General features: G+C 41.6%; 1 protein-coding gene across 3 annotated transcripts in view; it reads right to left on the bottom strand.

The window, feature by feature from the left end:
* RORA (RAR-related orphan receptor A) overlaps nt 1–22,399 on the bottom strand; it is a 150,318-nt gene extending 127,919 nt beyond the window's left edge. The window contains exons 1-2 of one of the 3 annotated variants that reach the window (XM_012000271.1): nt 22,359–22,399; nt 10,739–10,872 (exon numbers count right to left, since the gene is read on the bottom strand). In XM_012000271.1, coding sequence (XP_011855661.1) covers nt 10,739–10,872; nt 22,359–22,399 — 175 coding nt within the window. Of the gene's footprint in view, nt 1–10,738; nt 10,873–20,489; nt 20,578–22,358 lie in introns of those variants that run through there. The other 2 variants (XM_012000270.1, XM_012000273.1) reach the window with 2 other exon arrangements.
* Between the last annotated feature and the right edge of the window lie 787 nt (nt 22,400–23,186).

Below are 23,186 nucleotides of genomic sequence, written 5' to 3'. Positions count from 1 at the left end.
AAACGAGAGATGAGTGAGATAAGGCTTACTAAAAAAAAAAAAAAAAAAAAAAAAAGCACGAACATTAGAAAAAGATGGCATTGAATAGACTTTAAAAAGGACACCTGTTTATAATATGACAACTGAAACAAGAGGGCAGAACATCACCTCAATGGACCTCAGTGGGGAACCTGTTCTAGGACGCTGTGTGCACATACTTGTCTGCCAATGACCGCATAGCCAGTGTTGATTCTGGGGTTATAAATAAATTTTAGTGAGTATGCAAATTTGTAAACACAAAATCCTCCAGTAATGTGAATGGACTGACCTTGTTTATCTGCTTATTTTTGCCATTCTATGGTCTAAGTTTAAATGTCACTGCCCTGTAGACATCTTGTTCTTCTCTTTTTGTAAACCTGATTCGTCACCCTCTTTTCAAATCATTTGTTATCTTTTCTGCCTTCTTCTTTAGACTCTGCACACTAGAGTCAGGAAACATACCTGCCTATTCACCATTGTATTCCTTATGTCATTAAGGCTTACCATAGTGCCTGGCATACATAGATGTTGAGTAAATATTTGTTGAATCAGTGAATACTTCTTTGGAAGTAGCATATATGGAAGAAAAAGCACTGGAATTGGAGTTGGAAAATCTGGTTTTCCATTCTAGTTCCAACAGTGGCTTTGTGATTGGTGACAAGTTACTTATATTCTTTGAGCTTCAATTTCCTCTCCTGTACAACCGAAAAGCTAACACCTATCTTTATAGATGTTTTTAAGATCTTAAAAGTCAGGCAATAAACATGAAAACCATTAGTATCAGGCACACTGTTGATACTCAATAATCACTGGATTGGAGTGGTTTATGACCTACCACTAGACATTTATAACTGTATGAGCAATATAAAATGTACTAACAAACAGTGTGAACAGTAAGTTTATTTGGACATACAGATAGTGCTAACTCTCCACGTATTCGGCATTATATATACTCAGAGCACCCAAATAATTAAGAGAATTTTTCACTTTAGAAGTAGATCTTTTGTGATTCTGTCAACCTAGCTATGTTCTTCAGGCTCAAAGGTTCTACACACTATATACTATGTACATGTCACCATAAAAACTGATAATTTGTCTACTCCATTTCAAAAAAAAATCCTGGATGTTTAAAAGCAATTCTTCAGTAGTGTAGTTAGAGTTTGTACTCTCTGGAAACAAGATTTTTTTTTTTCTTTCAAACACTCCTAGACAAACAAGGACATTTAGTTAAGAAGCTTATTATGATTCTGTCTGAAATGCTTTCTTACAAAAACCTACTGTATCCCTTAAGATTTCAAGGCAATAAAAACCAATAATTTTTATAAAACTATGTCAATCTTCCCGCATATAACTAAGGCTAACAACGTAATCTAAATGTTAAAATATAGTGGAAAGAAACTACATAAACAATGCATAAGGTTACTTCACTCAAAATTTATACAAACGATTTTCTTACAAAATTACGATGATCAGATATGATTAATGACACGATTTAAGATTACTGGTCTTTAATAGAAGCAAAACATGATGACTCACTGACAAAGCAAGCTAATAGCAGGGAGGGAGAGATGGAAAGTTTGTATATTTGATTACAAAGCAGAACAGATAAGTAAAACCACAGAATCAATCATGACTATATTATACGAAACTTTCATTGTTTCCTAACTTACATTTATATTAACTTTTCTGGAGACGACATTTTTTAAAACATATAAATTGTCATTAGAAACCTGACAACAGTTCTAAATCAAACCTACGGTTTAAAACATCATTTGCCGACAGGCATCCTCCAAGTGTTTTCCGCAGAGGCACATCACTTCGGATTATTCCCAGGCTATTTTAAATGATCTTGGACAGGGCTACTGAATGACTTGTCAGCGAACAGGAAAACATTATGACACCACTTCTCCAGATTTCTTCCCAGAACATGAAATATTTGGGATCGTTCTAATTGAATCAAGGCTAGCTTGAAAAAACAAGTTAAGCTTCACTTTAAAGCTTTCAGTTTTAACTGGAGGAATGCTTCTAACATATGGCAGCTGGGCTCTGACTCACAGCAACCTTCAAATTCTGGCCAAAATGTCTGTTTCCTGAGATTGTGTCTGATATGCCTGTGCATCCCTGGTGGGGCCCAGCAAGCATTCGGTAAATGCTATTGTTGGAACGAATGAATGAATAAAGGGCTCCTAATTATGAGCTACAAATTCTTCCAGCAACAAAATAATCCCATAGGAAAGCTGCAGTGTACTTGGAATTGATATCTACGAAGAGTTCTATTTTCAGCTCCTTTACAAATTATTTTTATCATTTATGCTCAACTTAGTCTTTTTTTTTTTTTAAACCAAGATGCGAAAAGCACAGAAGCATTTTCTAGAACATGAAAGACCAGTATACTTTGTAGAAAGTTTCATTTGTATGTAGCTTGTGTGTGATAATTATTTTTAAATCTCAATTAATCATCATATATTTTCTCGGAGCAGACTTTGGGTGAGGCACTACGTGAAATGTTTGAAAAAGATAGTTAAAAGGAAAAAGTCCTATTCTTGAATGTGCACCAAAAATTGTAACTAACACTAGTAGAAGGTACGCAGTTTCCAGTAAGGCAAGTGGTCATCTAAAGAAATACTAATTTAGAACTGCTATCAGAGAAGTATAAACAATTGCTATCATACTTTTCAATCAGACATCTCTCACATGAAAGCCTTGTGAGATGGAAGATAGAAGCCGGAAAAACAGAAAAGAAAAAAGAAAAAAGAAAAGAAAGAAAGAAAGATCAGCAAAGCTACCACTAAAACTCCAAGAACCAACGTTTGTATATGTGCTTTAAAAAGCATCCCTCCGATATTTACTCCGAGGCTCTTTTCTCTCGTGTAAGACATAATTCTGACAACCTTGATATCTGAACTTCCAGTATACAGGAGATATTTCAGAAGCACAACAGAGACTTGTGCTCATAGGTGGGAAGACAGACAATAAATATTGAAGGAAGAGATTTTTAAAAATGATAAAAAGTTAGACATAAGAACTCAAAAAGTAAGGCAGCATGGAGCCATTTAGCATAGGGGCAAAGAGCCAACCGCACCTGCCGAGTTTCTGAGTGCATCCTGTATTACAGCATACTGTACACACCATCATAATGAATGGTTATAATGACTTTGAATCACGAAGGACGTATTAACCCACGAACTCTAAGAAGATAGGGACTTACATAATATATTTTGAAAGCTCCCTTTCCCCCTATAAAGTGATATAGTTTAGGCACTTATAGAAACATGCTGCAGAAAATTAACTTTTTAATGATGTACCTCATTTTCTGATAATGCCTTGAATGTGTGACATGGTATACATACCTAAAATAATAACCCTAAATATGTAAGACCTTACACTCAAGGACTTAGGTGTTCCTGTTTCAGTAAGCTATGTTCTGAAGCACACTGGAAAAATAAAGAGTGTTCCATAGGAGGCCACCTGCATTCTACACAGGTATTTTATTTAATTCTAATATTAGCCAAATATCAATAAAGTAAAAACTCTTTAAACACAACCCATTCCCCCTATTTAAAGCTAGAATGTTTTTGTAAATATTTACTTGAATGATGAGTGTTCAGGGCTCAAGTTTAAATATATATCATTCTGTGAAGGTATTTGTTGCAGATGCTATTTATACAATAATGTTTAACCTGCCAGAATTCTGGAGAAAGAAAGATTAGCAGTTAAAGCAAGTTCAATGGGGAAAAAAAGAAGAAAGCCACAGACACAACTTGGCGTTGTTTCTATTCAGTGCAGGTGAAGTGACAGGTTTTGAAAAGTACGCTTTATCCATGCACACACATGATACCGATACCTTTATCATGGCTGCAACAATTCTTTTTCAAAACTGCTAGCCCGTTTCCAAGGCAGCTGCAAAACATCCGTGAAAACTAGTTAATTTGTTAGAGGCATGGAATCTGCTGCCTCTCCACCTGCCAGGCTAGATACACATTGTACAGACTCTACAATGGCAGGAGCTGAGGGTCCTGAGATAAATTTTCTCGGCTCCCGCATAGACGGAGGAAAGGGACGTTATTGCTGAGAATGTCCTGGACGTGGACGTGGAGATCAGATGCTTTTGGGTGTTCTGTCTCTTTCACTCCACATATTGTCCTGGATGCAGAATAATACTTTTTTGCATTAAAGTCACCATGGCCACCTCCAAGTTGCTTTTACATTTTGTTGTTATTATCGTTATGTTGTTGTTAATGAGAATGCAGCTGAAAGGCTAAGTTTGACACTTAAACAAATGGCCAAAAATCCGGCAGGCAGGAATCATCCCCACTCACAGATGGGGTAAGTGAAGCTCAGAGAGGCCTCTGGCTCAGCGGGTCACACCGCTGATGGCAGAGCTGGGGTGTGAATGGGGGTTTCTGACTCCCACTCTAGTGCTCACTACATGTTGCAACATGCTAAGTATTGAAAACTGATTTCCTGTTCCTGAAGAATTTATATTTTGAGAAACACAGGTTGGCAAGTGTAAGGAAAGTTTTCCATGGTAGGACTTTGAAAAGGAAACAGGAGGCTGTTTTTTACTTCTCCTTCAGAAGATTTTTTTGTCACCACTTCTATCTTTCTTTCTGTTCATACATTTTTATATTATCTAATCATTCCTGCCACAAGAGACCATTTACATGGCTCTTCAACAACATGCCACCAATAAATCACCAAACACATTGCAATAAATCAGGCCTCATGACAATCTACAGTAAACCGGATCATATGATGTTGAGCATATACCAAGCCTGGTCATTTGATGGGGGTTTTACAGTCTCTGGTCCTTTCTGTGTGACCGAGAAACACACACAGTTTACAAAGGGCCCTGGGGTCTATCATGACATTGGCCTTAGAAGTTAAGAATATACTTGCAGTTATGTCTCTTCATTTTTATGGCCCAGTATTTCATTAATTTCATTAAATCTTTCTTGTACATTTTAATATGTCATCCATTCACATGGTGGGGAGGTCTAGGCAGGCTGATTCATATTTGCTTCCCAATAGCAGAAAGGAGGGGTTCCTATGATTAAATCTAAAACTGACCTCCTTCCACACTTAAGGGATTATCATTTGGCATCTCTGCTCCAAATAGTTGCTCTTAACACCATTTGCTTGGTATGGAATGCTGAATTAATTTAGAAAAGAACCATGATTAGGTACTAGGGCTTTTGAATTAAAACGTGAGATACTTAATTAGGCAAAATAACATGGAACATTAATGGCAAGGATTGTAGAGGGAACAGAAACGTGGCAGCCTTAGGGTTAAATGACTTTTACATAAAGTCTCAGGTATAGAGAATGACAGACCCAGGAATAAAATCCTCAGTGTCTCATACCTGCTCCATGTTCTGATCATTTGGTCACACTCTAGGAAAAGACAATAAATATATATCTGTGGAAAGTCCATAAGATGGAAATGAGGTGGCCTACCTTTCATCATTTGCAATGATCACAGACAAAGCCATTTATAAAAATACCTGCCATAACAGAAGCCGCCGCATCTCAACCCAAAACGGGAAGACACAGAAGAGGTTGATAAAAATGAAATCATGATACACGAATCCTCATCCTATCACCAAAGTGGTTGCCCAAAGAGGGGTCTCCACGGTTGCCTGATGAAAGGCACAAATCATGGACTACCCACTGAGACAGTGGGGACAGAGAAGTGAGGGAATGGCCTGTTCTTCAGAGGGCTGAATGGCTGGACTCTGTCGAATGAATAGATAGCACCATTGCAGAACAGACAGTGGAGATGAAAGTGGGAGCCAATGAAAACAGAAGCAGGGAGGAAAACCATCAAAGGCGTGAAAAAATAACAAAAGTCCAAGGACTGATGTGATGAGCACCCACATGCTAAAATTGCAGCTCGAGAGAGCCGTTTGAAGCTGCTAAAGAGATTTAATACAATCTGGAATGAACAGAAATTGCCATCAAATAGAACAGAAGGGCCACCAAGAGACCTTAAGGAAGGGCAACCTAATGGAATGTGAGCCCTGCAAAGAGCTCACGTGGCAATGTCCTTTTGAACATCTCAATCATTCTAAAGTGTCGTGTAAGTCACACACACACACACACACATACACACACACAGTCCAGGGTCTGTGGGGAATTTTGATGGGAGGTGCTCATCAAAAGTCTTAAATAATGCAAGGCAATGGCAATCCATCCGATCTTCCACTCTGAGGACCAGGAGCAAAGAACAGACGCAGGTTTCATCAAAGCAGCCTCTAATCTTTCTAGCACATCTGCAATGTCCATCTCACCAGGGGTGACCTTCTGAGTGAACTTTGGGAGAGATGTGCTCTTTGGTTTTGTCTGGGTTGCAGTTTAATTCAGCAGGAAGCGGGCTGTGGCTGGGAACCACAGCACAAAGAAAATCACGGTAAGGAGGTGAAAAAATGCAGGACTGATCGACAATAAGTGAGATGAAATAAATGACTGGTAGTTTTCTATGAGACCAGCAGAAGAAAAATATATATGTATATATGATAGGTGATCACTTTTCAGGCTCGTTCCCCATTGCTGTTACTAAGTAGGCAGTGATAGAAACAGCACAATTGAGCAATAACACTGAGATCAGAGAGAGAGAGAGGGAGAGAAGGAAAAAAACAAAACAAAACACGAAAGGATCAGAGAGTCTCTTTAGGACAATGTCCAATCCAGGGCAACCATCCAAATAAAAACTTTGAATTTCATTCAAGTGTCATGTGGATAAATTGCATTGTGGAGATAAAATATAGAGACTTTAGAAAATGATTCTGTTTTCATGCAGATCATTGTCGATAACTCCTCAGGACTGACAGTGTTTTGGTTTGTGCAAGGTAGAAAAATCAGAAGATAATAACAAGTTCGTAGTAGACAAAGCTAAGAAGTCATGTCACCTAAAGTGTACGGGCCAGTGGTCTTTCTTAATTTCAAACCAAGGGAGAAAGAACGTATTCTAAGTAGGGACAAGTTAAAGGGAGTTTGCATTTGGAGGTAAATAAAATTTCTATTCCCACTCAATTATCTTCACTTTGCTAGGATGGGTATTATTACATAGACAGTGGGGAATGGAAAATTCTTTCCTCTTGAATGGGTTCAGTCTCTCAGACCTCAGAAGATCTCCAAGGGAACCTCCGTAGCAGGAGTGGCTAGACCCTTGTTTCAATATCTTCTGTCTCTAACCCTTGGTTGTTCATTTCATATCCTACCATGTTTCCAGCACTGAATCAGCCCCAGAATAGGACATGAGTCGAATGAAAAAGGGATTCGATTTGCCATAGCTTTAACCTTCCTTAAAGTCTTCTGTGTTAATGTACTACGAGTTTTCTAGCGATATGAAAATGCATCTTTTTAATAATTCTGTTCTGCATTTTCTTTGTCCTGGTAGAAAACAAAATCAACATCTATCTTTACCTCAAATAATCTTGAGTTTTGCAAAAAAAAAGGTGGAGTCTTCTTTGCACGAGGAATCTAGAGAACTCTTAGCACCTAGTAGGTGCTCAATAAATTCCCGTCAATAGGCAGGGCTCCTTTCCTCCGAGAGCTGGCCATAGACACAAGCTGCTTTGGGAAACCTGATGGAGAGACCCGCCTTTCTGGCAGAGCCATCCTCACTCTTTCATCACTGCACTCAAAGATATTACTGATGTTGGTCCTCTGGTTTTGCTGCTTTTTTCCTCTGACTGGACTAACTGAGTCTACTCTGCTCACTAGCTGCCACTTCAGAATCCTGTCACGCAGCGGAAGGCCAAAGGACATTTTCCCCTAAGTCCTTTTAACTTCCTGGCATTCCGTTTTTCAACCCCACATTAAAGGTGCTGATGTTTCATCCTAGTCCTACCAGCCAATGGGTGGCCTCAAGTTAGACTAGGCAGGGCTTCTATCGGCTCTTTCCCTGTTGGGCACAGGGAGAAGGAACCCAGAGAAATGTTTCCTCAAGCTCATTTTCTAATTTTTCCTTGGATGCTATCACTGAAGTTCTGAGATCATGTATTAAGAAACAGACACATTTGAAACTAACATACAACAGATGTCAACCTAGGGCCAGGATTGGCCAGCAAGACTGATTTTTTGCAAGTTCTCAAAAATAATTTTTTTCTTTTTGCTTGCCTTTTTTCCCCTGTGCCCTTGTCCAATGCCCAATCATCTTATAATCCATTAAAGCTGGTATACCAATTCTGCTTCCTTTCCAAGACAAGACCTGCCAACTTGAAAAACAAAAATGAACCTCCCCTCATTTTGGCATGTTCCTCCAAGCCTCAACTAACCCCAGGCAGAAACTAGTGGATGTATGCCCAGTTGAAGCCTGAGGTTAGAGTCGTAATTTTTACCTCCTTTCGCGAACAATTCCCTGGTATGTTCCTGAATTGTCATTCTTGGTATATCGCTAGACCAGGCATTAGCAAACCCAGCAGAATGGCATTCTCTGCAGTTTGGTAGAACAAGCCTGCTGTCTTACGGAAGCTGAAATCTGAGACACCTCTGTACCTAGAAGAATCTCTTTCTCTCTGTTTTTTTTCTCTCTCTCTGTTTTACTCTGTCCCAGGGGTAAAGTATTTTCTGCAAACATGAAATTAGTTTATATTTTAAGGGCTTTGAAATTACTAATTTTGACTAAGTTAAAAAGGGCAGAGCAGTCTCCTAGTACTTTCCCAAGTGACTCAATCTGTGATTCTTGGGAAGGGTTTAATGGACATATTTTATTTTCGTTCAGGGTGACCTCAGTGATCATTGTGCAAAATGCCTTTTCTTTTTTTTCCTCCTTAAAACAAAATAACTGCAATTTTCTAGGCATTTCCTAGAGAAGAAAACTCTTTATTTTTTTACTTATCTTTAAGGCCACTGTTCAGGAATTTTTTTTTTTAATTCTATTTAAAGTGTAGGTGAAGGTGATTATATCTTTCCAAAGTCAGTAAAACAAATGTGTTGCATAAGTCATTTCAATTCAATTAAGAGAAACAGGTCAGATGCTAAAATATTAGTAAAATCAATTATGAGTAATAGGTCTCCTGTTAACATGTATCACTACAACCGCCTCTCTCACAATATTTGAATAAATTTATATTTGTTTCATATCTCTGTGTGCCTGTAACATACAGGGGTGTCACTTGACCATAAAACCTTCTCTATTTCCCTCTCTTTGTTACATTCTCTGTGGTGTGCCTTGGAAATGACATGGAGACTAACCCTTACAGAGTGAAGGTTTTTCTAAGGAGAGAAAGTCTGGTGACAAATTAAAAAGAGCTTTGGAGTCAGATCCAGCTTTGAATCTTGTCCTGTCCCTGGCTAGTTGGGCGGGGAGCTTCATCTTTGGGAGCCTCGGTTTCCTCACCTGTGAGGGTAATAGTACCTTTCTTTCCATGGGGTGGTTCTATGATTTAAATACAATAACTTGCTGTAAAATGCCCACCAGGTTGCCAGGCATGTCTGGCATTCATTAAATGAGTACCTCTTTGTGAACTCTTTTGAAAATCCTAAAAATTACTAATATGTAAGAGAAAATAATCACAAAATCTCTCAATTTGATATCTGTGTGTGTGTATGTGTGTGTGTGTGTGTTAGCATTACAGCCACAAAGTCACCTGAAAAAAAAAAATGTCAAAGAGAAAGACTTTCTTCTTACTATTTGGTAAAAGGGCACCCTCAAAATCTCAGGTAGATAGTTCATGGGAAGGCCTTATGGGACAATACATTTGCCGCTGCAACCTCAGTAACCTTTCTTTCAGACAAACAACTGATATCTGATATGGGGAAATTATGTGGAGAAAAAAGAAAACAACATTGCGTCTATGCCATAATTGCAAAACAATGAAAACGATATAGGTATATGATAAAAAACAAAAAAGGAAAACTGGAAATATTTTTGGTAGATTAGTAAAAAAATGGTCACTTTTTTCCTTTGTAAAATCCTTTACTCTTATAGGACATTTGAACACTTAAGTGGAAAATAGAGAATTGTGTGATTAGAAATTCATCCTTTTAGGCGGGTAGGCTACCAAGCCTATTGGTTGAAAAAGATAATATCTCAGGAAGCTAAGTACCGGTTGGCTTAACGGAGTGCTTTCCTCCTAATCGTACAGAGGAAATGCAAGCATTGGCATTGACTGCTGGGGAGGAGGAAGGAAGGACAATTTTGGAGCATGGGCCATCAGCTTAGGGGAGCAGACCTGGAGATAGTAGACCCTAAATGGAAATAAAGAAGTTGGAGCAGCAAGGCAAATCAGTACAAATGCAACCTCTGGAAGGTTCTAGTTGTGTAGGAGAAAGCATTAAGGTTGATTCTTTTGGACTGTTCCTGTGTATTTTTGAGGAAAAGAGGCATTCATAGGGCGCATTGGTGAGACGGTCTCAAGAAAAGCATTCAAGAGTTTGGAATGCAGTTCACGGACAATCTGGCTTATAAAGACATGGCTTCTGCGTTGGTTCTATGAACGCTTGCGGGGAGGGGGCAGCATGGCACAGGAGAAAGAACAAGGTCTTCAGGGCGTGACAGAATAAGGTTCAAACCCATCTCTGCCACCCATTAGCCATGTGTGCTGGGCAAATGGCTTAACATCTGAAACTCAGTTTTCTCAAGAAATAGGATACTTAATATTTACAGTTATCATAAGGTTTAAATGAGATTATACACACGCACATGCAGACAGACACTGACATGCTTACATACGTATGAACTGCCTAGAACATAGTAAGCTCTCAAATAACGCACCTTTTCTCAATACGGGGAGTAGAAAAGAGAAGAACTCCCATAAATTAATAAAGTTCTCGGCTGTGGCTCCATCCCGGTTTATGTGCTCAAGTTGAGACCAGAACAGCCTGCTCAGGGAGCTATAGGTTGAAGAGCTGTCAGGGAAAACAGAACAGCACCACCCCACACACGGCCCCCTTTCTGCCTCCTAGAACCTCGTGGTGGATCAGCTGCCACTATCCACAGCCGCCCAAGTCCTAATGCTCTCTCGTGTTTCTTCATCTTAGTGCTGGTGCACTTGGCAGAGCTGATGGCTCTGATTCCTGTATTTCGAATCCTGTAATAGCCCATACTGACCACGCTTGGGGTCGGGGGATATAGATAAAGGGGCACTGGGGTGGCTTCTGTTGTCCACTGAGCCCTGAGATCGACTGCTTCTAAGTCCGAAGGTTTGCCTGTCTTATCTGGGAAACCAGTAATAGGAAAGAATAACACCCCAGCCAGTATCTCTAACCCTCACCTTGCAACAAGTGTAAAATGAGAAGGGGAGGGAAGATTCACCCCAAAGTCTCACGAGATGGGGCCTCCCAGGACTTATCGGGAGCTTGCTAAGCAGGTAACTCTGTACCGGGGGCTCCAGCAGCAGCCGGGGAGGAGAAGGCTGATAATGGGATTTGAGTTTACCCAGCAAAATCAACAGGGAGCAATCTTCAGTGGGCGGAGGAAGAATGTGAGCTCACGATAGCCCAGGTCCGGGGAAGCTGCTCCCTGCCAGCCCAGCTCATAAGGAAATTGTTTATGTTTTCTGTTTGCCAAAAAACCTTTGTGCGCTGCTGAAACCTGTTTGTCCTGAACTCCTAACAATCAACGCATGGCAACCAGTTCTTCAGATGACAAGTCCTTTTGTTAATGAGCAAGGAATGACTGATGAGGCCCTGCCGCCTGAAATCCCTCAGCTGCGTGGAGTTCTGTGGATGGAGGTTGAGAGGGCTGCTTCAAAAAGAACTCTGTCTTCTCACTCTCCATTCACCCATGTGACCGTGCTCTTCACACGTGAGCAACCTATAAGCATTATTGTTATGGGCATGTCTCATTTGGGGGGTGCTGAATTTAGTTCCTCCAAAAGGTGCTATTGCTCCAGGAGAAGCAAATGCACCTCTATTGGACTCTTATAAAACTCAATGTGAAGAGCATTACAAAACACCTCAAACTTTGTCCACCTATATACACTCACACGTATCGAACACTTTACGTCCTGTTTAAAGTATGCATGCACAAACTTACGCCCACATATGTATTTGTGGTTTGGGGATCAACCAAGAGCAAGGTAAATTAGGGAACATGTGAATTGACAGTGTTAATTTCATAAAAGTGTTGATCAAATCCCATAAGGGCGTGTGTGCTCAGGGTGGTGCTATGACGCGTCTTCAGTGTGTGTGAGACTAATGCCAGCGCATGCGTCTGCCCTCTCATCTCTCACCTTGTTGTCTATTAAAATCTCGTCTCCCACACCTGCCAGGCAACCTCCCAGTTGCACGCGGGCTGTCATTGGTTGGTGAGGATTGAGAAATTTTGATTTGTTTGTTGTTTTACTGGTATCTGTTGTGAACCAAAAGTTAGAAAATATTCCTTGAGTCCTTGTGAAGGCTCAGAAAGAAACAAGAGTTGGGAAGGGCAGCAAAGCGGTGTTTGGGGGAAGTTGTGAAGAATTCCAGGGGTCACGGGGTTTAGGAAATTCGGATCTTGGAACCGAAACAGACCCCAAACATGTCAGAACTACATTTCAGGGAAAGAGCTCAGGAAAGAAAGTTTCTCAGGTACAAATGAACTGATTTTCCCCGAGTAATCCTGTGCTTTGCACAAATAAGACTGACCACACCTGCGTTCTGTGGTTGAGGTACATCCAGGTTTAGCCCGACTAGCCACAAGGTTTGCTGAGTCAGGGGAAAGGCTGTAGGAAACCCCATGGTCCTCAAAACCCCCCTTGTTCTCAGACCAGCCTCACACCTACCTCTATAAGTAATAGGTTGAGTTCTCAGAGAAAATACATTGAAGAAGACTTCATGTACATGCTTTTACTGTGACGGGCAAGATTCATATAAAAGACAATGCATTTGGGGGAAGACTTGCACAATATAGAATTGCTTCTGAAATCAATCAAACAAAAAAGCCCACGACAACACACTAGCCCCAAGCTTTCTCTCCTTTCTATCCTAGCACAACTTATCAGAGGCAGGGGTGACATGATGATATGTTTTCTTTACTAGTGAGCCCAGTAGGACAGGGAGTGTATCTGTCTGGCTCAGTGTTAAAGTCACAGAGCCCATCACAGTGCCTGGTGTGCAGTAGGTGCCATTTTATTGCTCATATTTGTTGAATCAATCAATCATTCATACAAGGGAGAGAACCCAGCCCCAGTCTTCAATAAGTGCTTATCCACTAATTGAGGCAAAGAAATCGTACCTGGTCCATTGAAATCTGGGGGCCCTATTTTTACCACAGAAACGCAGGACCAAAGGCTGAACTCTGTACTGAGTTTTGAAGGCAGCAAGGTCTGAGGAAGCAACTGCTCAAGAGGCAGAATGTGACAGTGAGAATTCCTCTTGGAGAACATCCTATCCATAGACTTCCCCAGAGGGAGGGACTGCCTGCAGAACTGTCATTGGCCAATTTCAATGTGTGTTACAGACTCATAGCACAGTGGATGACGAGCTATATTAATCAGGAAGGAAGAAAGAGTAAAGAACAAATACACAGAGAGAGAGGAGAGAGAGAGAGAAACCTAGAACTGTGAGCTTCTTCACAGCCTGGTCTTCATTAAGAACTTCAAACCTGGCAATGGGCAGATTTGCCCTGTGGTGGGAAGGAAGCCTCAGTTTATCCAGTTCTTGACAACAGTTGCTAAGCCAAAGTCTGGGCAGGATTGTTTCAGAGGCTGGGCCTGGCTATGTCAGGGTGTTGCTGTGGGTATGGGGGAAAGACAGAGAGGCAGCTAGGGATAAGAGGTGCTCGAGAAGTTTGCTGTACTCTTGGCAAGCCAAACTCTGGTTCTTAAAACTAAGAGGTCATAGAGAAGTGAATGGGACTTGTAACCGAGGGCAATTTTTAATGATCAGATAGGAATAGACTACTACAGGCCGCAGATAAGGTGTTAAACAGATGTTCTTTTAATTGTCACCCGTATCTTTCTTTTCTTGGCCAGTAGCACTTAACTTGGCTGGTTTTCTTCTCTTATGTTCTGGAGGTGGGGCAGAGGTGACTGGGGACTCGAAGAATCTGACAGTAACACCATCCTCAGAAACAGTGACAGAGTAATGCTTGGGTACCAGCATTCAAGACTCAATCAACTTTGGCCAAGGCCAAGGGACAGCCTCCACTACACTGCTCTCCTCTCTGACCTCTGCCTACCTACACGGTCCCTACAGATACATGTAGCAGGTGGTGACACAGATCCCTTACACACACATCTTGAAGCCTGTCCTTTGTATTCAGTATTGCACCCCAGGCACCTGGCACACAGCAGTGCCCCAAAAATGTGTCAAATGTTGGATGACTGGATTAAAATATTAGGAGGCAGGATACCTACTTCATGCTATAGTTGCCCCTACCAAATTTCAACTCACTATAAAATATGTGAACACAACTTTAAAAAAATCTATTTATTCTCCAGGAGCTTTATAAGAGGCAGGATACATAGGTAACATGTTCTCTCTACTTTGATGACAAAAAGAAAAATGAATGTATTTTCTCATTTCAAGAAGGGAGAAAGTCATCTTTCCTTTGAGTTTTACCTTTTAAAGATAAACCCCTTCTCACTCTCCAAATGTCACTTTCCAACATTTCTATGTTACGGGAATAGGCGATTTCTTTGTAACTTTTCCTGCCTTGCCATTTCTCCAAATCTTGCTAAGCTGCTGGGTTTGAAGCTCATGCATTTGTTTTTCCCATCTGCCTTAACACCTCCTGCTGACACATGCCCAAAGGTGCTCAGCTTAAAAAGGGAGTGGTCTTCAAAAACATAAACTAGGTGTTCCCTGTTCAAACGCAAACTTGACAGGTATTCTCACAGGGAATACTGGCACCTTTCCCTCAACAGCTGTACAAAAGGTTAAAACTTGTTCCTGGCAAACACAGTTACACTAATGCATCCTATATGGATTGTCCCTTCTTGTGCTTCACGAAACTCTAACTGCAATCATGTTGGACACAAGCTGCTTACTGTAATGTTTCATAATGTAAAGTGCACTCCAGAATTCAGTGATGCTTTCTTCGAGTTAAAGCATGATCGTGGTAACAAAATGATTACAAAAATTGACACACATTCTTCAACAGATCATCTTTCTTCGGAGACAAAGACAAGTTCTGACTCCTCCTATTATTGAGGATTGGATTTAGTTTTATGCACCGTCAGCAGCCATCTCAGCTGCATTTCATCAATCCGGGGACTGACTATCTTGGGGCTACAAATACGGCAACCCGTATTCACAGATGATGTATCATGATGATGCCTTTTACGTCTGTTCATAATCATCAGGGCTGAGGAAATGTGGATTTGTTTTCTAAAATCTTTGAACATTTTATTGCATAGGAATATCATAACATATAAGTCAATTGAGAAATTTAGTAGTAATCCTGTAACACTAAACACATTAGCTGCTTCCCTCCTTCCCCTCATCCCATAGCATCGAAATCTGTCTGCATACAAGCTGGAATTCTGCCTACAAGTTGGTCCCCACATTTTCTGTATCGCCACTTTATCATAATGAGTCATAACGTATTATCACACGAGGATCAGCCATCTTGACCACTTTACTGTGGCTCAGGAGCTTTCAGGTCCACCAAACCACTCAAGATTTTGGGGCTTTATGCTTTTAAGATCCAGAACCACAGGCATTATTTGAGGCACTTTCTGCAAACAGTGTACTGCATCTTTGCCTGCTTTTGCAGGCCTCAATGGACAGACAACCATAGTCCACAAGGCTGATTCTCTCTGTTCATTTATTCAATTTTCCAAGAGCTCCATCCACCTTCTCCGATGTCTTCCCCAATCCCACTCCTAACCCTAAGATTCTTCCCGTCCCTTCAACTCCTGAAGGTCCCATGGTCATCATCTCTTGCTATCTCCTTTTGTTGCTAAAGTATAGATGTGTAACTAACCAAACTCTGTTGTTTTATAGAGTGAGGAATCTACTTTAGACTTCTCAAGAGTCCCAGGATATCTGGTGCACAGGAAGTATTAATGCATATTTATAGATGGATCTGAATAATATTTTTGAGATAACCATCAAATGGAAAGTAAGTGAAAATAACATAGAAAATGTGAAAGGGAAAAAGACATCATGGTATTAGCTCAAATAAGGACAGGGACCCCATCTTCATCCTTTAAGTGACTTAATCTCTCCGTGCTTCAGTTTCTACATCCAAAAAATTGAAATCATAATAGAACCTACTTCATAGGCTGTCATGAGGATCAAAGGAGTTCATATGTGCAAAGTGGTTAGAACAGTGTCTGGCAGGCAGCAAATGCTATGTGTTTTTAAACGAAAATAAAAATTAAGTAACATGGTAATATCCAAGTCTAGCATAGTACCTGCCACAGAGTAGCTGCTCAATAAAGGCTGAACTCAACTACTGTCTGTTTTGTGACTCTTGCACCAGCAGTGGACCTGGGAGGGAGCAGCAGCTGGGACAAAGGGGCTGGCTGGTGACAGTACCTTCCAGGAGAAGCGTTTGGGAAAGCAGTAAGCTCCACACTCCAGTTCAAAGGCCCTGGGAGTTACCAGGTTCTGCCACAAACTCGTTTAGCTAGCTGGAGTGCTCCCAGGTCTGGGATGTGTGGCTTTTCGGGTTAGCCTAAGGCACAGTTGCGGGGCACTCTGGCGCTGGTAGCTGCCGGGGAGAGGGGGACAGCCCAGAGCTCCGCCTCCCAGTAGCAGCTCAGAGCCGGCACGGAAAGTTACTGCGTGCGAACGTGGCGGGAATGATGGAAAGCTCAGGGCTGCCAAGTGCTGCAATCCCGGGCTGTGTTTCTTATGCTCACAGGCACCGGCTCTTCGGGGAGTCCAGTCTATACACGCTTCCTGAGCATAACTGTATTCTTTCAGCAGCTACTATGCTTTGGTGTAGAGGGAGGAGACAAAAGTTTGAGGGAGTGGCAGTGAGGCATGAGCCAAGATCCCATACACAATGTCTTCCTTGCCCTAAGATGTTCCTAAGAAGAACTTATAATTTCACTCACTGAATTGTGTATCTCTGAACTTTCATCAAATAGATTTTTTTTTTTTAAGAAAAAACCTCTTTATCAAGTTCAACCCACCAGAGGCTTCCATTTGTCTATTTGCCCATCCATTTTTTTAACAAACATCTCCTAAGCACCAATTATCTGTCAGCTGCCCAGCTAGGCCCTGGAAACTCAGAGAAGCTCACAGTCCACTGCGGAGCCAGAGAGTAAATTGTTGCTATATGACATGAAGGGCTATAACCGGGGCACATACAGAGAGCTGCCTGGCAGAGAATTATTTCTGCCAGGTGGGGACAGCAGCCTGCACAGGCTTGCAGGGGTGCCTTGTTAGAGCTGGGCTTTGAAGAATGACTCCAGTGGGGAGGTCACCAGGTGAACAACTGGCCTAATTAGGCTGTGATGTACATTTATCATCTTTGTCCCACACCTGCTTTTCAAGCGAGGCTTTGAAAATACAAAAACCGATTGTGGGTTGGAGAACAGTATTGTATCAATGTTACATTCCCTGATTATGATCATTGTACTGTGGTCATGGAAGAGAAAGACCATGTTCCTAGGAAATCTACACTGGAAAAGAGTAAAGGGTGGGGACCAGGCACGGTGGCTCACACCTGTAATCCCAGCACTTTGGGAGGCTGAGGTGGGCGGATCGCTTGAGTTCAGGAATTTGAGACCAGCCTGGGCAACATGTGAAACCCCGTCTTTACTAAAAACACAAAAATTAGCTGGGCATGGTGATGAGTGCCTGTGGTCCCTGCTACTCGGGAGGCTGAGATGGGAGAATCACTTGAGCCTGGGAGGTAGAGGTTGCAGTGAGGCGGAGGTTGCAGTGAGGCAAGACTGCATCACTGCACTCCAGCCTGGGTGATGAGCCAGACCCTGTCTCAAACAAACAGAAAGAAATAAAATACCAAGATGCCACTGCCTTTTATTACCATCATTCTGGAAAGGATCAGCAATACTCAGGACATAATTTTAAAACGATTATTTTTTGAGATGGAATCTTGCTCTGTCACCCAGGCTGGGGTGCAGTGGCAAAATCTCGGCTCACTGCAACCTGCACCTCCTGGGCTCAGGTGATTCTCCCATCTCAGCCTCCTGAGTAGCTGGGACTACAGGCATGCGCCACCATATCGGGCTAAATTTTGTATTTTTAGTAGAGGTGGGCTTTCACCATATTGGCCAGGCTGGTCTTGAACTCCTGACCTCAGGTGATTCACCCGCCTCAGCCTCCCAAAGTGCTGGGATTACAGGCATGAGCCACTATGCCCGGCCAGGACATAATCTTTGATTGCAAGGTTGCAGCTACCCAGTGAGACCCTGGAAACCCTGAGGAATGCCATGTCTTCCGTGTGTCCTGCCTCATTCACTCCCTTCTTTTTTCCCCTGAAATCTTGAGATTTATAGTGTAAAAGGTCCAGGATAGCAGTGAAGCCCACCACAGGTGTGGTCTGCAAAGTCCCTGAAAGAGAAGGGCCCAGAAGATGTTGCTTGCCTCTCTGCAGTGGAGCGACCCCTAGGAATCTAGAGAGTGGTCAGTCTAAAATATTTAAAATTCTTTAATAATGCCCAGGAGGGGGCAGTCAGCTTAGCAAGGATTTGGGATCTATCAGCAACTACAATTCTATTGTACTTGCTTATGTTACATTTTCAAAAGCAGAAAGCAAAAATTAAAAATAATAACAGCAGCAGCTAATATTTACCAAGTGCTGACTATACTGTAGGCACTTGGCTAACTCCTTAACATGGACATCTCATTGATTCCCCCATGAAAGCGCCATGAGGTAGGTACTGCTAATGTTCCCATTTAACAGACGAGGGAACTAAGGCCCAGCTAGTCAATGGTGGAATTGGATATAAGCACAGGAGGCCAGGCTCCAGAGCCAGGCTCTTGCCCACAATATTATGTTGCTATAGGCTCTGGTTACCACTTTATGTGAATATGGACAAAGGATATGGAGGTAGATGAAAGCAGTATGATTCGGTGGGGTGGCAGGACTGCAGTAACGTTTACTTTTATTTTGATGTTCAGTGTTATTTATGCATTAAATAATTTTTAAAAATCAAAACTATTGGTTGATCGTTTTTGACCCAGGAGATGCAGTTTGAGATATGTGTGCCTAACATAGATTCTTTATCACTAAATAAGTCATAGCTTCTCTGTGACTTGGTTTATGTATTTGAAATATGACATAGTATTTGCCAACATCTTCCCACTAAAATTCTTGCTTGAAGGTTGAAATTCTGTGTATGGAATGGGTAGGATATGGAGCAGGTGGAGAGTAGGGGGTGGGAAAGGGTGGGGAGGCCTGTGGTGTGGTGACTACAGAAATACTCTATAGGAACATTACTCACTGGTGGAATCAAACATTATGCATGAGGCCAGGCTGGGCTTTCTATTTATAAGATATTGTTCCACACTGGAAAGAAACATCAGATCCGAATTAGGGTTTTTATTTTTTCCCCCTTTCCTTCCTTCTTTTTTTTCGCTAAATCCCTCTCTTCTTCCCTTCCTTTCTTCCTCCTTTCTTTTCCTGGGCCACTGGAAGCAATGTTGCGTCATAGTTATACATTTTATCCAATAGAAAAGACTAGCAGAGACTTAGACCATAGTGAGTCAAGAGGCCTAAAGACCTTAGCATATCTTCCTTTGAATCCAGGGACACGGCCCTCTGATATAATTTAACCTCCTTACCACATGTATGGAAGAGGTCCTCTTCCATTTGCTGCATATATATATTTGCTGTATACACACACACACACACACACACACACACACACAATTATTCATTGGAAATGTATCTACAAAAGGTAAATTGTTTGAGGTAAATAAAGGGACATGCTACTATGGCTAGAAACTATGTTGGTTAGTTGGTATTTTCTTCCTGGTCACCTTTCAGGCAATCTGGATAGAAAGCACAGCTTTCATTTCTGTGTAACATCCATCTGTGTTCAAAGATGCTTTTGAGAGGGCCAAGGGAACAATGATTTAATGCTGTCAAGTGCTTTGAGATCTCAGACAAAGAAGCTCTGTAAATACTGAGCATTAGCAACCCCAGTATCATTCCCCTCAGTATTGTCAAGGCTTTGGAAAAATTAACCAAGAAATGGGCCCTGGCATTTGGAGAGCAGCAATCGCTTCTGGAAGCTTTAAAGACCCTCTACACTGGGAAATGTAGGGCTTAGTGAAAACACTTGCCCAAGAACTACTTTTCTTCGTTTGCAAATTAAAACCACCAAAGACTAAAACCTGTTACAATGTGGAAAAGAAATAATTAGATTAAAGCTTTTCAACCAAGCTCCAGTGGAGACAGGGCAAGGGATTGTGGGTGTGCATGTACTTAAGAGAGAGAGACATACAGAAAGACACAGACTGGGCTTCGGAAAAAAAAAACAAAAAAACCAAAAAAAAACAGAAAAAAGGCTTTTGTCCATGTTTATATTTGCCACAAAAACAAATCTTTTTTTGTTTTGTTAGGTAAAAAACTCATTCATTCTGTCTGGTAAGGTTGTAGGGCAACAAGCACTCACATACATTATTGGTGGCCACATAAACTGGCCAAGTCTCCATGAAGGACCACTTCGCAATGTCCAATAATACTATGAATGCATTTACCATTGTCCTAGCTATTCTGCATCTAGGAATTTATCCTGTACCTCTATTTGCATATGTACAAAATGGTTCATGTTTGAGGATATTCGTTGTAGCTTTTTTTGTATTTGCAAAGCCTGAAAACAAATTAAAAATGTATTAGTAGGGGATTAAATAACGTCTGGTGTATCGTTAAAATGGAATATCATACAGTTGTTAAAAAGAACAAGGAAATTCTGTACAAAATTGCTATGGAATTATCTCTAAAGATGTGGTGTGAATTGAAAAAAATCAAGATGCAGAACAGTGTATACAAACAGATATATTTGAATATGTATGTTTGAATTCATCATGCTAATATATTCATAGGAAGGATTTTCAGAAGGCTGCATAAGAAATTGGTAACTGTGGTTAAGGCATAGGGCTTACACCTCTAACTTTATATCCTTTTGTACCTTTTGAATATTGTATCACGTACCTATGTGTCCTATTCAGAAACCAAATTAATGCTAATGTGTATGAAACCACTGATTAAACAAAGTGAAAATATGAGCTTTGTAACACTTTCTAGGGATGGGGGTCGATGAGGTGTGTCTTCAGAGCTCCCATGTTCTTCCTTCCTTAGCTGGGACAGGCTTCTCAGCACCCTGCTGCCTCAGGGAGCCCCAAGGGACGCCAGGAATGCTTGGCCTGTGTTAGCTCATGACTGTTTCCCTGCCTCTGACTTCTCTAGTTCCCCACAGTTCAACCCAGGGTGGGTAGCCTGGTGTCTGTTTGAGCTCAGCCTCCCCAAACCAGGAAGCCCGCAAGCTATACCATTCACTGTCAAATATCTGTCTGAGCATACAGGGAATTCCCCTCTTGGGACTGACAGGGAAAACGATCCCTAGGGATTAGGGCCTCCACGGGGCTGTGTCAGATATATTTCATAGTTCCTGCAACTCTGACCAGGGATCGTTTTGAAATTTGGGTTTTGTTGTTGTTGTTGTTGTTGTTGTTGTTGTTGCAAGGAACAAAGACTTACCAAACTAAAGGATGATTCTTGCAAGAATGCACATGGAGCAATACAAGTAAAAGCGTTCTCATGGAACTTAATAAGAATAATAAAACAACAACCTCAAAAATACCATTGATGAAGTACTTAGCTGCCCAGCATGGTGCTAAGTGCTCTGTGTGCATTATCTCCTTTCAACCCCATCATAAACCCATGAGGCTGTCGCTGTTATTACCCCCATTTTATAGGACATTTAGGCTTGTAGAGGTCACTGTCACCATAGAGTAGGTGGGCCCCACAGAAACAGGGTGGGGAAAATCTGCTGCTCTCTTGCTGCCCCTGGGCAGAACCGTTTCTCTGTCTTAAGGTTACTGACTTTCCCTGGATGTTCGCCTCTCAGTTCTGATAGTAACTCACTCACTCACCACCATTGAGTTCAGTCATAGACTTTGCTTCCTTATAACAGCAGTTTCTACAGAAGGATTCATGACCTTCTCCACCTCAAATCTCTGTGCTTCAGCTGCTGCCTAACTGCCTCCTCCTGTTCAGATTTCCCCAAGAGAGGACTTGAGAGGTCATCCTGTTGGAGGCCAGCCACTTCACTAGTCACCTCCGGACCTTTGGCTTGGGCATCCTACCTTGGGTTCCCATTTTGATTCATTCCTGTGTGGATGGAGGGTAACAGTCCTCATGGGCTTCATCTTTTCCTTCACTCATCAGATATCCTTGGAGAATCGACTTTAAGCCAGACATTGGGTTGTGGGTGGTACACAGTGTTCAGCAGAACAAAGGACTTGCTCTCAGTGGCTCTTACCTTCTGGCTCCTTCACCTGCAGGTGTGGGTGTGGCAGACATTTTGGCCTGTCCAGTTCAAAGACAATGACCCATGACTGACCACAGCACTCTTGCCTCAGTCTCTAAGTCACTGCCTCCTGGGGTCCCCTCATTCATGCCTTTTCTTGGTTATCCATCTGCCTCCAGAAATGGGGGCTGTGCCTTGCCCCAGTGTACCATGGAGTCCAAGGTGACCAAACAGGTGGCTCTAACAGCGGGGTGGAGAATGATGGGGAGGAGTCTGGGGGACAATGCTCAGAGGCCCTGTGAATCTGCTGCCATGGGCAGTGGAATCCCAGCCACAAACAGTGAGGTTACTAACAAGTCTCCCATAACTGGTGACTCAATTCCAAAGCTGGGCTCCTCTCTTTTCTTTTATTTCTTCCCTTCTTTCAATACCAAATAGTTTGAAAAAGTTCCATGCTTTGTTAAATGCCCTTTCCTAGGCTCAAATTAACCTTTTCCAAGCTTGTCTTTCACATTCTTCAAACTCCTATTAATCCCTCAAAACCCAGCTCCAGGCATTGCCCTCCTCAGTGATTTCTTCCCTAAATTTGAGATAATCATGCCTTCATACGGACTACTTTTGTACTTGGCATACATTTCTGTTGTTACCCTTATCATACTGAGTTGCAAATATTTGTTTAGATGTGTGTTTCCTCTCCTGGAGTATAAGCTTATACAGAGCAGGGAACATGTCTTAGTTATTTATTTATTTTTTAATTTAAATAAACTATTTTGGGATAGTTTTAGAGTTACAGAAAGTTGTAAAAATAGTACAGACAGTTCCTTTATTTATGACTTTATT

The sequence above is a fragment of the Mandrillus leucophaeus genome, unplaced genomic scaffold (assembly GCF_000951045.1).
Source record: "Mandrillus leucophaeus isolate KB7577 unplaced genomic scaffold, Mleu.le_1.0 Scaffold623, whole genome shotgun sequence".
NCBI classification, from domain to species: Eukaryota; Metazoa; Chordata; class Mammalia; order Primates; family Cercopithecidae; genus Mandrillus; species Mandrillus leucophaeus.
The sequence above is the reverse complement of the archived record's forward strand: the minus strand, read 5'-3'. Positions and strand labels throughout refer to the sequence as shown.